This window comes from Zea mays, chromosome 5 (assembly GCF_902167145.1).
Source record: "Zea mays cultivar B73 chromosome 5, Zm-B73-REFERENCE-NAM-5.0, whole genome shotgun sequence".
NCBI classification, from domain to species: Eukaryota; Viridiplantae; Streptophyta; class Magnoliopsida; order Poales; family Poaceae; genus Zea; species Zea mays.
The window spans coordinates 29,164,192-29,184,201 of NC_050100.1; the positions used below are offsets into that span (position 1 = coordinate 29,164,192).

Consider the following 20,010-nt stretch of genomic DNA (forward strand, 5'->3'; position numbering starts at 1 on the left):
AGTAGATAGTAGCACTACCGGAATCTGAGGCTTTGCCGAGTGTTGGCTTCTTTGCCGAGTGCCTTTTGTCGGGCACTCGGCAAAGAAAGCTTTGCCGAGTGCCGCACTCGGTAAAGTTAGGCACTCGGCAAAGACAACTTTGCCGAGCGCTGAACACTCGGCACAGAACGACACTCGGCAAAGACAACTTTGCCGAGTGTCAAACACTCGGCAAAGTGGGCTCTCGGCAAACGGCCGTCAGCGGCCGTCCCAAAGCTGACGGCCGTTAGTCTTTGCCGAGTGTCATCCGTTGGCTCTCGGCAAAGAGATTCTGTACCGAGTGCCACATATTAGGCACTCGGCAAAGCATACTTTGCCGAGTGTCATCTCTGGACACTCGGCAAAGTATATTTTTATTTTTTTTATTTTGTCTCTCGAAATTTTTGTGGTATGTTCCTACACTATGTAGACCTACATGTATCATTTGTGGACAATTTTAACAGAGTTTTTAATCGTTAGTAGATTTAGTTCGTTTATTTGAATTTCTTCGGAAAATTTAGATTTGAACTGTAGGTCATTCGAAACTTGGAAAACCGTGCATGCAAAAATGATATTCATGTTACTTAGCATTAGTTACGACCGATTCCAGGAGCGGACCGGAAACTTCGAGCAACATGCTCACTAAACATGGCCGTGAACTTGCCACACACATGTTTAAAAATTGTATAAAACACAAACAAAGTCAAAAAATCCTGAAACTTGTCCACGTGTCATGATATCATATGTACAGGCTGCGATAAAAATTTTAGAATGTTTGGAGAAAGTTGTGGGACACTATGTGTAGAAACCTAGGAGAACTACACATGAAATCATAGAGTTTCAATGTAGTCTTTGCCGAGTGCCAAATGGCACTCGGCAAAGTCTTTGCCGAGTGCCCGACAAATAGTACTCGGCAAAGAGGCTGTTGTCGATGTACAGTTCACCGAGCGTTCTTTGCCGAGTGTTACACTCGGCAAAGCTTTTGCCGAGTGTAAAATTGTCTTTGCCGTGTGTCTCAGACACACGGCAAAGGAGCTGATTCCGGTTGTGTAGAGGCGAGATGAAGAAGAAGAAGAAATCAATTATACTCTTTGAGAGTGGCAACAGCAATTCAAATTTTTAGTATATAGCGCTATATAGAACCGTGGTCGGCCCAGGTATGGCTAGCTATTTATAATCGTGGGCGAACAACAATTCAAAAGATCTGCACTGAACTGTGTATTACACACTTGCTGGGTTGATCTGCTGCATATATATATCCAATCGAATTGAGCATCTTGAAGGTAGCATACATAGGCAGGTACCGGCTGCTAACACTACTAACCAGAACGTACACAGCAGGGAGGGAGGCCGGGGAAACCGGCCAAGTTTTTTTTTTCTTACTGCGCTACAAGCAACACTGCAAGCCATCATCGTCGTCATCCCCGGTGGAAGCAAACTAATTAACACGAGGCATCATATACAGAACAAGCTAGCTAGCAGCTACGACATACTCCTGCTACGTACGCCAACCAAACCCTTTTTTTTTTCCTTCGCCCGGCACTCCAAACCGAGACCTGCGTCGAGTTAATAAAAAGAAAAGGAAAATCCCAATGTAGCTGACGACGGCTATCTAGTTAAGCTCGCTCGTTGCTTAATAATCCACCGATCGAATGCCCCGTTCCCCGGCTGTGCTTCATCAGATTCAGGCGCCGCGCGCTAGCTGCACTGCCTAGCTAGCTCTCTGGCGGGCTCTTGCATGCGCAGTGGTGGTGTCGATCGTCAGTACCCCTGCAGGTTGCCCATCTCCCAGTTGAGCGTGGACGCCACCATGTCGTGGTAAGGCTCGTACTCCTCGAGCTTGTCCATGAGCTCCTGCGCGGTGGGCGCGAGGACGATGATGCGGCGGGCGCTGGGGTTGATGAAGCCCTCCTCCACGGCCTTGTCGATGAAGGTCAGCAGCGAGTTGTAGTAGCCGTCCACGTTCAGCAGCCCGACCTGCATATATATGTATGCATGAGAGAAGATCGAGGAAGGCATATGGTCGTCGATCTCGGACTCGGTGCAGGGAGATCGAGCTAGAGCTAGGCGTTTTACCGGCTTGTGGTGGATGCCTAGCTGCGCCCACGTGATGACCTCCAGCAGCTCCTCCAGCGTCCCATACCCTCCTGCACTCACGCAACGCACGCAGTGAAACCATTAGCTCAAGTTCGGATGTGCACCTCCCACTCCCAGTGAGGCCGGTGGACAACATCACAGCAGCGGCGTCACCAATTATTTGCCGCAAAACGACGCTATACGAACTGTACGTGCACCATGCATGCATGGTGCGTGCATGAGAGGCCGGCGCTGCCACCGCCCGTACGTACCAGGCAGGGCGATGAATGCGTCGGACTGCCGCGCCATCTCCGCCTTCCTCTGGTGCATGTCGGCCACCGCCCGCACCTCCCCGACCGTCTCGCCGCTTATCTGCCCAAGGAAAACATGCAATTTGTTTACCTCCCTGCGCTCCGGGTAGGAGTAGTTCTCAAAGCGTCAAGTGCCATGTCCCCCGGCCGGGACTCCAGCAGCCAGAGCTAGCCCAAACTCCCATGCCCCCATTCATAACCACCACGCGCCCCTCCCCTACTACACGCACTCGGAATGCTAAAAAACAAGCCGAGGAGTGCTAGGCGTGCTGTACTGTACGTGCAGACATACCTCTGGTGTCATGAGCGTCTTGGGAATGACCCTGCATGCGCGTGGACAGCAGCAGCAGCAACATGACAAAAGAAGAAGCGATCAGCATTCAGCGCACAGCAGCATAGGAACAGGAACAGCCGGCGAACTACTACACAAAAAGACATTATTCTTCGTCGTCTCGGGATGAGCGAGACGGCGATGGCGTGACTGCGGCTTCGCTTACCCGATGACGTGCCGGCCGCCGTCGTAGACGGCCTGGGAGACGAGGCCCATGAGCCCGATGCTGCCGCCGCCGTACACCAGGTCGACGCTCCGGGCCACCTGCGTAGTTACGTGCGTGCGTGTGCATGCAGAGAACAGATTACTATACTGGTAGCTAGCTCGTGAACGCGCGTGTGGCGTGAGCGGGCGCGCGCGCCGGCGAATTTTGCACGCACGCACGAGCACGGCTCTACTGGTGCGGGACGACGACGACGAGGATGGAATATGGATGGAGTTGGGTACCATACCAGCTCGTTGCCGAGCTCAATGGCGGCGTCATGGTAGCTCCGCTTCTTCCCCTGGCTGCTGCCGCAGAACACGCAGATCCTCTTGAACCTCGACTGCCTCATCGTCATGCCGGCCTCACGTACTACTCTCGATCGGTGCTGTCGTCTATATATATATCCTGCGACGGTTGCGGCTAGCTGTGCTATAATTAACGCTAGCTTCTAGCTCCCCTGTGTGCAGAGGAGGAGTATGTTTTCTCTCTCTCTGTCTGTCTCTCTAGCACACAGGCTCTCGAACTCGCTGAGCTAGCTAGCTAGCTCTCAACAAGCCTCCCGTCGTCGTCGCTGCCGCGGCGAGAGGTGGTGCGCACGCTGCTGGCTAGCTAGTGCAAGCGAACAGCGCGCACTACTACAAGGGTGGTGGAATGGATGGCCTTGTTCTAGCTTGTAGCTGATGCCCGGCACACCGAGTGCGCCACCCATGGCTTATATAAAAGCGCGGGGGAGAGGAGAGAGAGAGAGACGCCCGGGGTCGATCGGACAGGAGTGTGCGTGTGTTGTACGAGTGGGGGAAAGAAATGCATGCACATGGCTGGCTTTACAGTGACACTGACGGGGGCAGCAGCTGGTTGGCTATTGACGGGTGACTACTCACCTTAGCTTATCGGTTTTGCCGGTAGGTGCAATTAATTTGCGCCAAGGCAAAACATGCGTGCTCTTCCTTATCTTTGCTCATACTAACCTATAATTTTTTGTTGGGAAAAGCATAATAATCATGGGGCGGACTCGTGCGCTGATAGAGATCTACTTTAATTCAAATCATTATTATGACATTTGCAAAAAAAACTTTCGGGCCAAAAACCGTGCACCACATCACAGCTTGAGGCTAATGCGTACATCTATACTATGCAATTCGGGGAAAAGGAAAGAGACTATACTCTTCCAAGTGGAATGTGTGTTGCCTTACGTGTCTATATATATAGAAATAATGATTTATACACTTTCCTCGCAGTGTAGTTGATGTCCTATTTTATAGTTTTGCATCTGCGGGCACGGATCTAAATAGACAAATCAAAATTGATAAAAATTTGATGGCGAAATTAGGAGCAAACCATCAAAATTAAACTAATTCTGATGGTTTTCTATCGAAATTATTAGTCCGTTAAGATAACTCGATGACATTAAGCGATATAAGTTCGACGGTCTCCATATGCCGATAAACTTATCTAGTGACGTAGCACAAACATCACGAAGCAACTAAAGTAATAACGATGTCTTTCATACATAACAAAGCAACTAAAGTCCTCTAAGTTAATCGACCACCAATTGCAAAGAGGATTGTTCGAATTGTAAGTGCTACCACCTCTCAAGTATAGAAAAGCATCGACGTGATATTCCTCTTGAGTCTGCGCCCGCACATTTTAAATAAGAAAGATACGGAGCAAAGTTTTGTTAACATAGGAGGTAGGCTAGACGAAGAAGCATAGAACGCCATCAACATGTAAAATGAACAAAATGAAGACTACAATATTTCTAGAATGACAAATTTACAAAGTAAAGCACAATATCTCAATAGTATGAGATTTCGATTACTTGACTAGAATATCTAAAGCATGGTGTTTTTATCATGTGGGTATAGTGTAAAATATTGGGTTAAAAATATTGAGCACACTTGCTAGGGGTTTTCATGATTTAGTGACCAAGGTATAAGCAAAGCTTACCCTAGGACCAAATACATATATATGGGCATATGCAAGGATCGACGACCTTAGTGAGGGTCAATCGGGACTAAAAAACTCATACATGAATGCGCAACCTGTTAGGGGTGTTCTCAACATCCGGTTAACAGAACTGAGATGTTTTATCTCTGCGTCGCTGATTGGGAGGGCCACCCTAACCATGGTTGCGGCCCATGTTCAAACAAGCGCTATAAAAAGAGATTAAGGTGTCGGCGGCTCAAGCCAACACAATTAGCCTTGCCGAAACCCTAATCTCATAGGTCCACATCGACTAGCGCTTGTGGCTTTTCTCCGTAAATCATTTTCCCTGTATTAAAGTGCCATAGCCGGAGCTGATAAAGCTACCATCTGTGGCTTTTCTCCGTAGTAGAATATGACTCTAGCTGTTAGGTGTTTTTCGCAGTAAGTCGTTTAAAAAAAGGTGTTTGGTAGGGCTCTGACTTTTTTCAGAGAAAAGACAGAGTCGAAGCCCTGCCAAACAGGTTCTAAGGGGTCGGCGGCTCAAGCCAACGCAACCAGCCTCGCTCGAACCCTAATCCCACATGTCCCTATCGTCTAGCGCTTGCGAGTGAGTGGAAGAGTTGTAACCCTAATGGCAGAGTTGGAGAACGACGGCATCCATGTGGGCGCTAAATCCAACCCACCACCATACCATTCTAGGGAACTCAAGGTGCTCCACCTTAACCACAAGGAGATGACCACAGAGTAGGCGGGAGCCCATTGCAAATTGTAATACGTCGTCACGGTCGCTGCCACGACCATGAACAACAATAACGAAGGTATGTGAACCCTAACCTTTTAGTAGATTAATTAGGATGACCTCATCATCGAGGTTTTTTCCTAGTTCTGATTGATATTCTAGAGACTTAGGTATGATCAGCCACCCACGTCGTTTGTATCACAACCAAACTAACCTCTCTGAAATGGCAAGCTTATATTTTATTAAATTGGAGACTTGTTCCTGGGGTGGGTGTGGGTAAAAGGACTTCGTTGCTTAGCCCACGTACGTCATCATGAACAGGAGCCGAAGATAATTGGAACAAACATGTTCTCCGGCACGAGCCCGCGACAGGCACCCACACGCGCGCCCTGCATCTTCGCGGGCGCGACAGCGACACCGTGGAACATCCTGCATCGCGGTGCCGGGCGCGCACAAAGCGGCACGCACGCACACACACGCGGCACGCGCGCGCCCGCGTGCGAGGCCATCTGCCGGCGCCGGCGCCGGCGCGGCACGCGGGCCGACGCGCGCCCGCGCACTCCTGGCCAGGCTTGTTCGCTGCGGCTTGTTCCGGCTGCGGCTGCGGCTTCTACAGTATTTTTCTCTCTATGGATTGCAGCTGCAGCAATCCAAACAGCTGCAACAGTGTCGGCTTGTAGCCAGCCGAACACGCGGAACCCGGAGTCCGGACCTGGAGCGAGAGAGACCGCGCGTGCGTTGGCCGGCACGGGGGGATGGGCGCGGTGACGCGCGGTAGCGAGAGTACGTTGTCAGTTGTGCCGAATTGAAGCCGGTTTCGTTAGAGACACACTACGTACGGTTCTTTCGGCCGGAGCGCCGTGTGCCGCACGCTTGCCGGCGCTAGCTGTCTGCTCCCACTCCCAGTTCCGCTCGGGGCAGCCGCCTGGCTCACGGCGACCACCGGCTAGGCCCCGGCGCGAGAGAGATGTATTTCCCCAGTCGAGAGGAGGGAGGTCACCTCTAGTCTCGATCTACGGCTGGACCGCACACCGTCTACGTACGGCAGAACGCCGTTTCTTCTACTATCCCATAGTACACCCCTTGTCACTTCCTTTTTTTCATGCGAGATGGAAGGAACAAATCCGATCACATGCATATGCAGCATCAGGAAAAAGCTAGGCCCCATGACCTTTAGTTTGTTTATTAACAAGGAACAAAGAAACAACTTTGGCCCATCATCACACATGATGTAATTATCCAATCGGCGGGGTGGAGGAGAGCTAATACTAATAAATAATAAACACAACCGGGCATGCATGCAGGATCAGATACACCGGGAAACCTTTGGCTTGTTGCCAGCTTCGCTTCGCTTCGCTTCGCTTTAACCATCCATGCAATGCAGGATATGGATACCCGATCCCTCTGAAAATTTCCCGACGGATGGCCCCGCCCAAACAAAATCCTAACGACGACGACGACGGGGGCACCGCCTGTTGCGCCAGGCTCACGCATCCCAGTGAAAAAAAGAGAGAAGGAAACAAAAAAAAAAACAGGAAAAGGCGCCAGCTTTCTGACGACGACGGCGATGAGCGAAGAGGTACATAACAGACATGCTCCTTGAACGTTGCACCCCACCAATAACCTGCGCAAAGCTGACCAGCACGGTTTCCCAGCTAGCTGAGATCGAGGGTGGAAACCATCTCAGAAACCGCATTGTTTTTTATGCGTTGGTACTATAGTACTGCTAGTGCTAGCCTGGTAGGTCCAAGGGTTCGCGCGGTGATGGATGGACGCCGTGGACCCCCCCCCCCCCCCCCCCCCCCAGATAACGTCGCGAACACGCCCTGACACTCGGATTTGACTGCCGTTTGACCGCCGCCCTGAGTCTACAACTGTTACTTCACCGCAGGGCATGCATGGCTAGAGCGACAGAGCATGCGAACAGCAACCGAGAGTGTCGCCGGATGCCGACCAGTTTCCAATGATTCCATCTATCTTCTACTACCCCGTACGTAGTAGACAAGAACGGTGCGCCCAAGAGTGAGCTCGCGGCCCCCATCGCATTCGCATCGCATGCCACAAGGCGCCAAACGCGCGCAGGTAATAGCTAGCTTAGCTTGGCCCCTAATCTTTCCGTGTCTGCTTATTACTGTGTGCGTGTTCGCCTGAGAAATTAAAACAACTAGTAGTACTGCTCTGTACTACTACTACTATAGAGTAGTAGAGTATGAATCATGCATGCAATTTTGCGCTCCTGATGACCGGCCGGAGATGAGTAGGCAGGTACCGGAGTACCAGACACAGCCATCTGCCGTAAAGGGCGCCGGCCGGCCGGCCGGTGAGAACATGAGATGGCGGAGAATTAAACGACCGTCCAATGATCGTGGAGGACGCACACAGCTAGCGACCGGCTGGTCAGTAGTCACGCATTCCATCGAGAGACAGCACGTACACCATCCATGATGGCCCGCCATGCGTCGTGCTCGTGCCCGCGCGCCCATAGCCAAAACGAAGGAGCGAGGAGGGGGCCGGGACCGCCGGGAGGGATAGAATCACTACAGTAAACGGAACAACGTCCGACGGCCAAAACCGTCGGACACAAGGTTTAAACCGTCGGAAATAGGTTATCTTCGACGGCAATGCCTTATCTCCGACGGCTTTAAGCCGTCGGAGATAATTCGTCGGAAATAGTGCAATGACCGACGGCAGCCGTCGGACATTAGCTATCTCCGACGGCTGCGTGTGCCCGTCGGAAATAGAAAATCCCAACCGTTTTACCGGTCAGCCTGTGGGCCCCACAATCTTAAGTCCGACGGCCCAGCGCTAAGCCGTCGGACATAACACATGGTTATGTCCGACGGTATAGGATGCCGTCGGACATAAGGCATGGTTATGTCCGACGGCTACCACTAGGCCGTCGGACATAACAAATTACAGAATTTACACAAAATTCTGTTTTTTAAAAAATCTGACATTTACAAAACAAAAACAGATTCATGCACATATACACATTAACATTCACAATTACAAATATACACATTCTAATAAGTATTCACAATCACAAATATTCTCACATAAATATTAACATCGATGCCGTCGGACATAAGGGAGTTATCGGACTTGTATTGTTTTACTGTAGTGAATACAAGAGAAAGAGAACGAAGGCCGGCGCCACGCAATCGATGCACTGCTATGGGTGGCCGCCTACTAGTCTTATTCTATGCGCCGGTCATGCTGCATCCTGCTGCCCCATGGCATGGCCCCCTCGTGCCCCGGGGATAGGGGACAGGCTCCTTTTGGGTAATGCTGCGTGCCCGCTAGCTCGTCCCGGCCCGTTCCACTCGCGGCACCCACCACTGTCCTGACGTGTTAGCTACCTAAGGAGAAGAAGAGGGGATAGCTTGGGGAAGAAGAGAATGGCAGGGAACGGAGAGTTTCTTAGAGATTCAGAATAGTTTTCATTACAAGCATACCCTTCCTGAACACACACACTCATTATTTATACTAGCAGGCACTGGTAGCCCAGACCCGCCTGTCAGCCACAAGACATTACACCCACTCAGGACCAGAAATACGGACATTGGCGCGGCGCTTGCGACCGACCTGTTTCTCCACCAAGTCTGGCTTCAACGTCTCCCCTGGTGATGGATCAGTAGCTGGTGGTGTAGTAACATGACGTGCCTCGTCGAGCGTACGTTTCGTCCATCGATGGCCATGGGGCGTCTGACGGACCTCGAGCAGGCGAGGCGAGGCGAGCGTGCGGCTGCCCCTTTGGCCTTTTGCCCTCACCGAGTGCGCGCGGCAGGCAATTATGCGCCACGTTCCTGTAGCCTTCTCGCTCCCTGTCACACTCACACACCTCACGCCGCACCGGTGGCTTTGCGGGCTCGCGGCCTCCAAGACTGGACTGCACTGCGCAGCACAGATGGAGATCGTTTGGCGCGCTACGCTGTGCATGGCAGCAGCTAGCAGTGAGATGGAGGAGTATGCTGGGATGGACTTGCAAGAACCAGTCGTCGCGCCGTTGCCAGGAGTTCTGCATGCATGTTTTCTACCCCTTGTTAGTTGTTACATACATACATACTACATGCTCTCCAGTCCCGGCCACTACTAGAGGCAATTCGAATTTTCAACAGAGAGAGTACGTACGACGGCAACTGGGCTCGGCTTTTCTGCAACCATATGATGAGCTAGATAGACAGCCTGCACGAGGCGCCTCTCAGTCTCAGCCTCTGAACTCGCGCGCGCTGGAGTCACCGAGCACGACAACGACACAGCACAGGCACGACACGGCAGGGAAAACCAGCTAGCGCTATAGGGCCCCTGACTGACTGACTGACTGAAAGAATAATGTAATCAGCTAGCTAGCTACCTAGCCTTCTTCTTGGAGTACTCTACTACAGTTTGTCAGCAGGTCACCACACCAACGGAGCTCCTCCGAGCTCCTTCCCGTTCCCAACATCTGCACCAGCCCGGAATGATTCGGCCCCCCTAGCTGCCTGCTAGCTGCCTAGCTACTAGTGTGCTCGGCACTATAATACTTGACAAAGGGGGTGTTTGGTTGCTCCTGCTAAAGTTTAGCTCGAGTCACATCAAGCGTTTGACTTTTAAATAGAAGTATGAAATATAGATCCAACCAACTGGACTAGATTCGTCTCGTCTTTTAATCTTCGGCTGACAAATTAGTTTTATAATCCGACTACATTTAATACCCGGGACGAAGGTTCAAACATTCGATAGGACAGGGGCTAAATTTTAGCGGGGTGTAACCAAACACCTCCAAAATCATAGGGCTCGAGAATCTCCAGAGCCAGCCCCCCCCCCCCCCCCCCCCCCCCCCTGCTTCCCTTCCTTCCTTTCTATCTTTCTTTCTTGTGAAACCCTTTTCCTCGTCCTTTTTGTCTTCACTTTCTCTACGATGATGATCATGGTTCTTGTTTCCCTCTTAGCTTGTTGCTATTCGTCAGTCGTCACAGTGTGGATGTTAGGCCATTACTGCTGCAAAGTGCACCTCTGTTTATGGACGACCATGAAATCATGAATACCAGTTGACTATTATATCTATCTATATCTAACAGAAAAAAGGTATCCATTTAAATTTGTGATTACTACGAAATGTAACGGATGGATGCTGACGCTCTAACGCACCGGCCGGCATATACTATTACGTTCCCTTTCCAAGCTAGACGAGACTACTACTACGAATATATATTCTCTCGGTTCTAAATTATATATAAATCGTTTGAACCTTTTTTTAACGTACCTAATTTTTACTGTATATAATTATTATACATGTTAGTTTATCTATATGTAATAATAACTTTTTAACAGCTACCATGCACGCACTCGACTTGTACCAGGGTTACGACGATGCGTGATGACTATATTTTGATGTGATTTTTTTAGTAGAATTGGCGCAGCTAAAAAAAAATCGGATGTGCGTGCGTGGGGGCCGGGAAGGGATATTACACCCAGTAATTTCTGCAACACTTCTCAAAAAGCATCCGAATCTTTTCTTCTTACACCATTCCTCACAAAATTCGGATGTATCACTACCGGAATCCGAGGCTTTGCCGAGTGTTGTATTCTTTGTCGAGTGCCTTTTGTCGGGCACTCGGCAAAGAAGGCTTTGCCGAGTGCCGCACTCGGTAAAGTTAGGCTCTCGGCAAAGAGCCCCTTTACCGAGTGCTAAACACTCGGCACAGGTAGACACTCGGCAAAGACAAGTTTGCCGAGTGTCATGCACTCGGCAAACGGGGCTCTCGACAAAGGGCCGTCAGCGGCCGTCCCAGAGCTGACGGCCGTCAGTCTTTGCCGAGAGCCAACGGCTGGCACTCGGCAAAGAGGCTTCTTTGCCGAGTGTCCCACATCTAGCACTCGGCAAAGAACTCTTTGCCGAGTGTCATCTCTAGACACTCGGCAAAGTATATTTTTATTTTTTTGATTTTGTCTCTCCAACTTTTTGTGGTATGTTCCTACACTATGTAGACCTACATGTATCATTTGTGGACAATTATAACAGAGATTCAATCGTTAGTAGATTTAGTTCGTTTATTTGAATTTCTTCGGAAAATTCAAATTTGAACTGCAGGTCACTCGAAACTTGGAAAACCGTGCATGAAAAAATGATATTCATGGTACTTAGCATAAGTTACGACCGATTTCAGAAGCGTACCGGAAACTTCGAGCAACATGCTCACTAAACATGGCCGTGAACTTGGCATCCACATGTTTAAAAATTGTATAAAACACAAACAAAGTCAGAAAATCATGAAACCTGTCCCCGTGTCATGATATCATATGTATAGACTGTGATAAAAATTTTAGAGTATTTGGAGAAAGTTGTGAGACACTATGTGTAGAAACCTAAGAGATCCACATTGAAACTCTATGATTTCATGTGTAGTCCTCTTAGGTTTCTACACATACTGTCTCACAACTTTCTCCAAATACTCTAAAATTTTTATCATAGCCTATACATATGATATCATGATACGGGGACAAGTTTCATGATTTTCTGACTTTGTTTGTGTTTTATACAATTTTTAAACATGTGGATGCCAAGTTCACGACCATGTTTAGTGAGCATGTTGCTCGAAGTTTCCGGTACGCTTCTGAAATCGGTCGTAACTTATGCTAAGTACCATGAATATCATTTTTTCATGCACGGTTTTCCAAGTTTCGAGTGACCTGCAGTTCAAATTTGAATTTTCCGAAGAAATTCAAATAAACGAACTAAATCTACTAGATATTGCAAACACTGTTATAATTGTCCCAAAATGATACATGTAGGTCTATATAGTTTAAAAACATACCACAAAAAGTTTGGTGCTGAAAACAAAAAAAATACAAATGTACTTTGCCGAGTGTCGTGTGGTTGACACTCGGCAAAGTAGACTTTGCCGAGTGTCCCGGGGTGGCACTCGGCAAAGAAGTGAAAAGCAGTCTTTGCCGAGTGCCCCTGGATGGCACTCGGCAAAGAAGGCGCCTTTGCCGAGTGCCGCCGATCTGGCACTCGGCAAACCATATTTTAAAAATAAAAAAAAATCTTTGCCGAGTGCCGCATCGCGGGCACTCGGCAAAGAACATAAACTTAGCCAATCCGACGGCTTCTCCTTCTTCTCTCTCTCACTCACTCACGCTCACTCGCTGCCGACCCCCGCCGCTCGCCGCCCCCGCTGCACGCCGCCGACCCCCGCCGCTCGCCGCCCTCGCCGCTCGCCGCCGACCCCCGCTGCACGCCGCCGACGCCCGCCGCTCGCCGCCCCCGCCCCCACCCTCGCCGCCCGCGCGCCCGCCGCTCGCCGCGCGCCGCCCACGCCGCCCGCGCTCGCCGTGCGCCCGCGCGCCGCCCACGCCGCCCGCTCGCCGCTCGCCCGCGCGCCCGCGCGCCGCCCACGACCGCCGACGACCCCGCGCCGACGACCTCCACGCCGTCGACCGCTCACGACCTCCACGCCGTCACGCCCGTTCGCCGTCGTGCACCGTCCACGCCGAGCAAATAGGTATAAACTAATTTTCACATTTTAGTTGCTAAATATTGTCAAATAAATGTATATGTGTGGTTGTGTATTGTGCATTGTGATTGTGTATTGTGAAATAGAATTAGGTTTTTTGTGTGTGATTGTGTATTGTGAAATAGAGTTAGGTTTTTAGTCCTCACTTTGCATGCATTAGGTAAGTCTTCTAATTATTTATGTGGTTATTTAGGCATTAATGTATATGTGTGGATATGTATATGTGTGGATGTCAGCCATCGTGCTGCTACTTATATTTACAGGCTTTGAAAACCTCCCCGTGCAGGGGAGGTGCTGCCGGATTTTTTTGTTGATAGGCTTTGGTTAAATATGTTATAGGATGGAGGACCGTGAGTGGATGTACACGGGCCGTAGAGGAAGGAACGATGTCACCACTGAATGGATTAGAAAGACCGATGATTTCGTGGAACGGGCATATGGCGAAGCTGCTAAAGGAGTGGGCGGTTTCCTGAGGAGGAGGAGGGGGAGGAGGAGTAGGACGGCGGACGATGCAGAGCAGGCATCGCAGCAGCACGAGGCAGAGCAGGCAGCGCAGCAGCAGCCGGCGCCTCAGGACGACGACGACCAGCAGGACGACGACGACCAGCAGCAGGACGCCTCAGGTTCAGGCGGCTCTAGTTCGAGGAGCATCTACCTGCGAGGCCCCGCGAGTCTCCCGCCGCGTCCCATACTTCGGGACAGACGGCCGTTGATTCGGCCGGAAGGGTAGAGGTATGTAACTTTATGTTCTTCATTCTTGTTCATATTATGTGTTCAAAATCATAATATAAACTAATACTTTTTATTTATCACTTGGACAGGTCTTGGACGGTTTTGGATTATGCTGGGGGTCATCGTCGCCCCCCCAACAACATCCTCGGCCTGCTGTGCAGGGAACACTTCCCTGGACTTGTGGAGTACGCCGGAGTGACGGGCCCAGCCTTCACCTTCGACCACTACGCCGTCGCCCCCGATGCAGTAGACCGGGACGGCAGGGAATTCAATAACAAGGCGGAGCGGGTGAAGCAAGAGCTGTGGGTAAGTCTTAGTATAATATAAAATATGTCGCATTCGTTGCAAATTCTTGAAATAATGTATGGATACATCGTTTTTGTATGCAGGATTTCTTCAGATGCGATGCTGGATACGAGGCTAGGGCGGATGTGGTGGCCACCACGTGCTGTAAGAAGCTCGTCGTGGACATGCACTATGAGGCCCGCATCCAGGCCATCATCACCTACCACGGCTCCATCCTTGGGGAGAAGGTGACCAAACCTCAAGCCCGAACCATGTCGTTGACCAGGGAGCAGTACCTGCAGGTAAAGTCATGCATGTTTGGTACCAGTACTCCATGCATGAATTTTATTTTATCTTCTGATATGCACTTTATGTGTTTACTTTGCAGGTGATTCCACATTGGTGCGCCGCACATCCTCTCTGCTGGGAGCAGATGGTGGATAGGTGGTGTTCGGCTGAGTGGGACGAGGTGCACACAGCTAGCCGGGAACGGCGTTTGCAGATGCAAGGGCCCTCGCACCACCAAGGCAGCCGGAGCCTGGGCCAATATGCCGAAGCATGGGTACGCCACCTTTTTATTTCGATATATAGCACTAAGTTAGATATTATTTCTAACTATCTCGTTGGTTTTCGTTGCAGTCGGCGTCACATGGTGGCAGGCCTTGTTCCACCTTCTCGGCCTATGCTATGGCCCATAAGGGTAAGGCGACGTCCGACGTCACCTACAACCCGGATGACGGGCCCGAGGCCTACACCAACCCCGCCGTCTACAGCCGCCTCCATGACTACACCGCCATGGCGCAGGAGGTCCATGGCCCAGACTATGATCCGAGCACCGAGCCTATCGACCCCGATGTGCTCATGAGGGTCGGAGGAGGCAAGAGACATGGGCGGTACTAGATTGCCGACGGGGCAATCGACTCGTCCTCCACTCCCACTCTGTCTCAGGTGAGAGCAAGGAGCACTGGCTCGAGCCCAGCCATTCGACCTCGGCACGACAGCTCACAGCATCACATTTCACAACTCGAGGTTAGTGCTTCTGTAACTCGTCCTTCCTTTAGTTATATACCTAGTCTTTGAGTTACTATAACGTTGGCTTGTAATATTATAGACCCAACTAGAAGAGATGGAGGCGAGGATAATGGCGGAGCGGGCGGCGGCTGATCAGAGGATGGCGGAGATGTTCCAGTACATGCAGAGCCTTGGCGCCGCACAGGGCATCGCTCCACCACCTCCATTGTTCCCCCCAGTTGACCCTACTCTCTTCCACACTCCTGTGAGTACCAAAATTGTAGTTAGATGTTTGTAATGCATCTGGTATAACACATGCTATCTCTTCTTTGTGCAGGGCCAATCTGGGGCGGCATCCAACAACCCTCCGGAAGGGTTCAGCCCAACGCAACCCCGGCCAAACCGCCCACCTCCATGAGTCGTTGTTTTAGACTTCACAACTTATGTATAATACTTATGTTTCTGTTTGATACTTATGTGAGAGCTTGCGACGTTTGAGACTTATGTTTGTGTTGAACACTTATGTTTGTGATGGATATTTATGTTTGTGGTCACGGTTTTATGTTTGTGTTGGCTATTTATGTCTGTGATGATATCTGTGATGTATATATGTGATATATATGTGATATCTTCTGTTTGTGTGGATGGAAAACAAAAAACAAATAAAAAGGTACATACTGGTCACTTTGCCGAGTGTAACACTCGGCAAAGAGGCTCTTTGCCGAGTGTCTGGGTCAAAACACTCGGCAAAGAGCACAGACCTGGGCACCGGCTTAGGTTCTTTGCCGAGTGTTATGCGCTGGCACTCGGCAAACAGGTCGTCTTTGCCGAGTGCCAATTGGTACACTCGGCAAAGAGCCTGACATGGGGACCCTCCCTGGCGGGCTCTTTGCCGAGTGTCCCAAGTGGCACTCGGCAAAGAAGGCGGCTTTGCCGAGTGCTGCCAGGAGGACACTCGGCAAAGATATCTTCGTTGCCGAGTGTCACCGTTGACACTCGGCAAAGCCGCCGTCTCCGTCAACCGGCGCCGTAACGGTCGCTTTTCTTTGCCGAGTGCTCCCTGACACTCGGCAAAGATCGTTGCCGAGTGCCCGAAAAAAAGTACTCGGCAAAGAAGTCTTTGCCGATGTACTGTTTGCCGAGACTTCTTTGCCGAGTGTTTTTAAGGCTTCGCCGAGTGCTTGCGGCACCCGGCGAAGAGGTTGATTCCGGTAGTGTATAGGGAGAGAGACCTTTTTCACCGGGCATGATCTAATCTGAAATAGCAAAACTGTACCACACACAGTTTTGTTTATTCCGACAGGCCCCGCGAGAACGATATAAATTGCACCTTTTTTCCTAATGGGAAAACCTGTGACGACGTTCCACCCCTAAAACTACGACATAACTTTGAAAAGGTGGCAACACAAAAATCTAGCTCACTTTTTTTTTGAGCCACCATGGAATCTCGCGTGGGTTAAGAAAGGGACGTCTCCATCGCAACGGAGTGAAAGTGATGTTCCGGAGAGAAAGCTATTAACCCATGCGACGAAACGACTATATATGATCGCTCTTTGAACATATGTTCACAACATGTTCGCGTGTTTCGAAAATTCTAGGTTATTTTTAAGATATAATATTCCTTTGTCACTCTCTGGTCGTTCTTTGGACAGTATTATTTGTGAGATGTACGTAACATAAGCCATCGTTGCACATCCACTAACACTTTTTCTTCTCCAGTATGTAGTCCATGCATGCATTTGTTTCGAATTATACGTTAGTTTAAATTTTCAAGATGCATCGTTTTACTATATGTATCTAGACATAGCGTATATCTAGATACATATAATTATGAATCTATAAAAGTTAAAATGTGGTGCTATGTAAGAATGCATGCCCCGCTATTGATTCATGGCCGCCTAAGCCACTTTCTCTAGTACATGTGGTGCAGTGCTCCCACTGTAGATCCAGTGTCTAGCAACTTAGAGCCTCTCTTGGGGGCCTGCTACATGCAAAGTGAGATCATAATCATGCAGCTATTGGGTTTGGCCATGGTTCTATCAAGGCCAAGCAAATTAGCAAGAAAGGCTTACAAGACGATCTATGAGGTTGGGTCGAACGCTTCCAAGTTCCAATGTTGAAGCGTTGAGAGTTCTCTTGTAGGATGTTAGAAATGAGTCACGCTGGCAACCGCGCGGATGCGCAAGCCCGCTTTCTAGGTCATGTCGTTGTCTTTATCTTGGTTTATCTACCATTTGTCCATTTGTGTAATATCAAATTTCGAATAATGTATATGCCAGGATGGCCGAGCCCATATGATTGTTATTCTGTAGATCTTCTAGGACGATAATATCGTAAACACGCTGTCTGTTAGGTCCTTGATTACAATAATACTCATAATTCCAATGTATTCGAGAAAACCGCCCTCTTTCTAGAACCTAGAGTGCTCAAATTATACTAAGAAAAACAGTGGTCAAAGGCACGTGGAAGACCATGTCATTTTTGACTGGGCGCGCTAGTGGAGCGTGCAACGTTTGCGTTCAAAATCCGAGTTCAAACCTACCCGGGAAAAGAAACGTGCGCGCCAACATAAACCGCATCAAGACGACACGATCAGTTGGGGGTGCGCACGGTGAAAAAGCTAAAGCGGCGACGGGCGACGGCGACGCGAGAACGGAAAGAGACATGAACACGAGTCGCGGTGGAAGTGGAACGCAAGCGTGTGAGGAGAGAGAGAATTGGGGACCGAGGAGTGCACACGGACGCCTACCGCGCGCTGCGCTGATCCTTATCCCGCTCCGGCCGGGGCCAGTGCGCCGACGACGGAGCGAGACACGGGCACGTAGGACAGCGAGACATGGTCCAGTCCCGTCGCCCTCAGCGTTTCAGTAGAGCGGGATCGGAGTCAAACAGCGACGTCGCCTTGGCCTTGTCCCCAGGGCCCAGGCACGGCACGGCACTCCCCCCCTCCCCCCCAACCCAACCCAGGCTGAAGTGGGGGAGGGCGGCTGCGCGGCTCACCCAACCGCGCGCGTGGATCACACGACACGACGACGCCGTGCAGCGCTGGCCTAGCTTGCCCCGATCGCCGCCGGCCGGGCACTGGCCGCCCGCCCGCGCGCGCGGCGCGCGCGCGTTCGTCGTTCGCCTGTGGTCTCCACGCACGCACGAGTCGCCCACTCATATAAAACGTGATCGTCCAGGAAAAGAAAGGAATTCTGAGCGCCCGGCCCGTCCCTTTGTCCACTCCACACTGCTACATACTGCTAGCAGCAAGAACGTAACAACTCCGATCCGTAGTATCTATCTATCTATCACCCAGCTGCTAGCGGTACCGATCTTCTCGCACGGCATTGATGAATCATGCAGCGATCGACAGCAGGCAGTGGCCGCCTGGCTGGCTGGCTGGCCACACTCGAGCGCGTGCGTGCGTACAGGTACAGGCCAGCCACAGGGGTGCGAGACAGAGCTGATAAGGGCGGCACCGGGGGCAGGTCGCAGGCCTAGCCGGGAACATCCCGCGACGGGGCCAGGCACGGCAGGCCGTCCGACTCCGACACCGCCCGGCAGCCCGGCGACAGGAACGCCAGTCGTCCAGCGCTGCCGGCCGGCCGGCGCGGCATCATTTCGGACACGGACCCGTCGGGCGATCGAGTAGCGAGTAGGCAGCCGAAGGGCCACCTAGCTTAGCGCTTAGCTAGCCACTCACTCAACCGGCGGTCCAACTCAGCTCCCACCGCGCCGGGGAATGGTGGGGGAGCGCTCGGTTGGAGTGGGAAGGAAGATTGGCAGGCAAAGCCTTGGTTTTTATACCATTTGCGCGCAAACCTAAGGCCTTGTTTGGTTTAGGGCTCGCAAAAGTACAGTTAGAACTTAGAACAGTGCCTGCAGCACTGAACTTTCTCGCTCGCGCCCAGCAGCTGCTGTCATTGCTGTCCACTGCCTGCTTGTTCTTGTCTGGCTGGGTGGATGGAGTCATGGAGCCCCCTCCAAACAGCTCCCGGTGTCCAGCGCTTGTTCAGTTGATCTCAGTCTTAAAACCGAATGCCCAGGGCCCGTCCAAGCATGCATGTGCCAGACGACACTTCTGTCTGGGCTGAAACTGCAGTTATAAACACTGATCATTCAGCCTGGGCCAAGATGAGCCAGCACCTCGCGTGTCTCCTTTGCCCTGGGGCGTTCCACGTTCGCTCAAAGCGGTCGGGCCGGACACCGTTCATGCCGGCGCGGCCGCCACCCGCCACCTGGCGCGTCATTCTGCTCGAGCCCTGCCAAGACGGACGCCAAAAATCTACCACTCATCCAATCTGCCGCGCACAGAGTCGATCTGCTGCTGCTGCTGCTCCTTTGTCCGGAAAGCTTTGGCGTCGTCGTATGGATCACGAATTGCGCGAGCTAGCTGAGGGAAGGAGATTGCCTACCCCCCTCACACGATAGACAGATAGATAGATAACGAGGAAAACACGAGAATCTCGCACTGGAAACGAAAGAGAAAGGAGGGGCGAGATTGTTCAGAGCTAGTCGACAAGCAGAGTGCTTGTCAAGCACCGGCCTTCCCAGGCCCTGATGTTTTGGCTTTCGGCCACGCGCCAGATGCTCGCGCAGATCTCCGGACGCGATGGTAGCCCGGTGACGAGATCTCTGGGACTTGACATCGATCGGGGGCCACCCTGCCCATATGCCCCCTCCGCGGGGAAGGCCTAGGGCGCCTAGCCATGGCCTTTGTCCTCCTCGAGTCCTCGTCCGCATCCAACAAGTAGTACGTGATCTGCTCCATGGATTCCCCCAGATCAACTTGGCTTTTTGTCATTGTGGTCTGTCTGTACTCGTTACGAGATTTAATTCTGCATCATCCAGTTACAAGGGGGCTGTAGCCTCTAGGCATCTAGCAGCTCCAC

The 20,010-nt window shown here is 51.2% G+C and overlaps 1 protein-coding gene across 1 annotated transcript; it reads right to left on the minus strand.

Moving 5' to 3' along the window:
- Positions 1–1,252: 1,252 nt before the first annotated feature.
- On the minus strand, positions 1,253–3,605 carry LOC100383171 (Cytokinin riboside 5'-monophosphate phosphoribohydrolase LOG3). The gene is made up of 6 exons (NM_001175836.1): positions 3,189–3,605; positions 2,903–3,000; positions 2,698–2,728; positions 2,367–2,466; positions 2,095–2,165; positions 1,253–1,995 (listed from the first exon to the last, which is right to left on the minus strand). The coding sequence occupies exons 1-6, from the start codon at positions 3,294–3,296 to the stop codon at positions 1,780–1,782; spliced, it is 624 nt and encodes a 207-aa protein (NP_001169307.1). The 5' UTR covers positions 3,297–3,605; the 3' UTR covers positions 1,253–1,779.
- Positions 3,606–20,010: the final 16,405 nt, after the last annotated feature.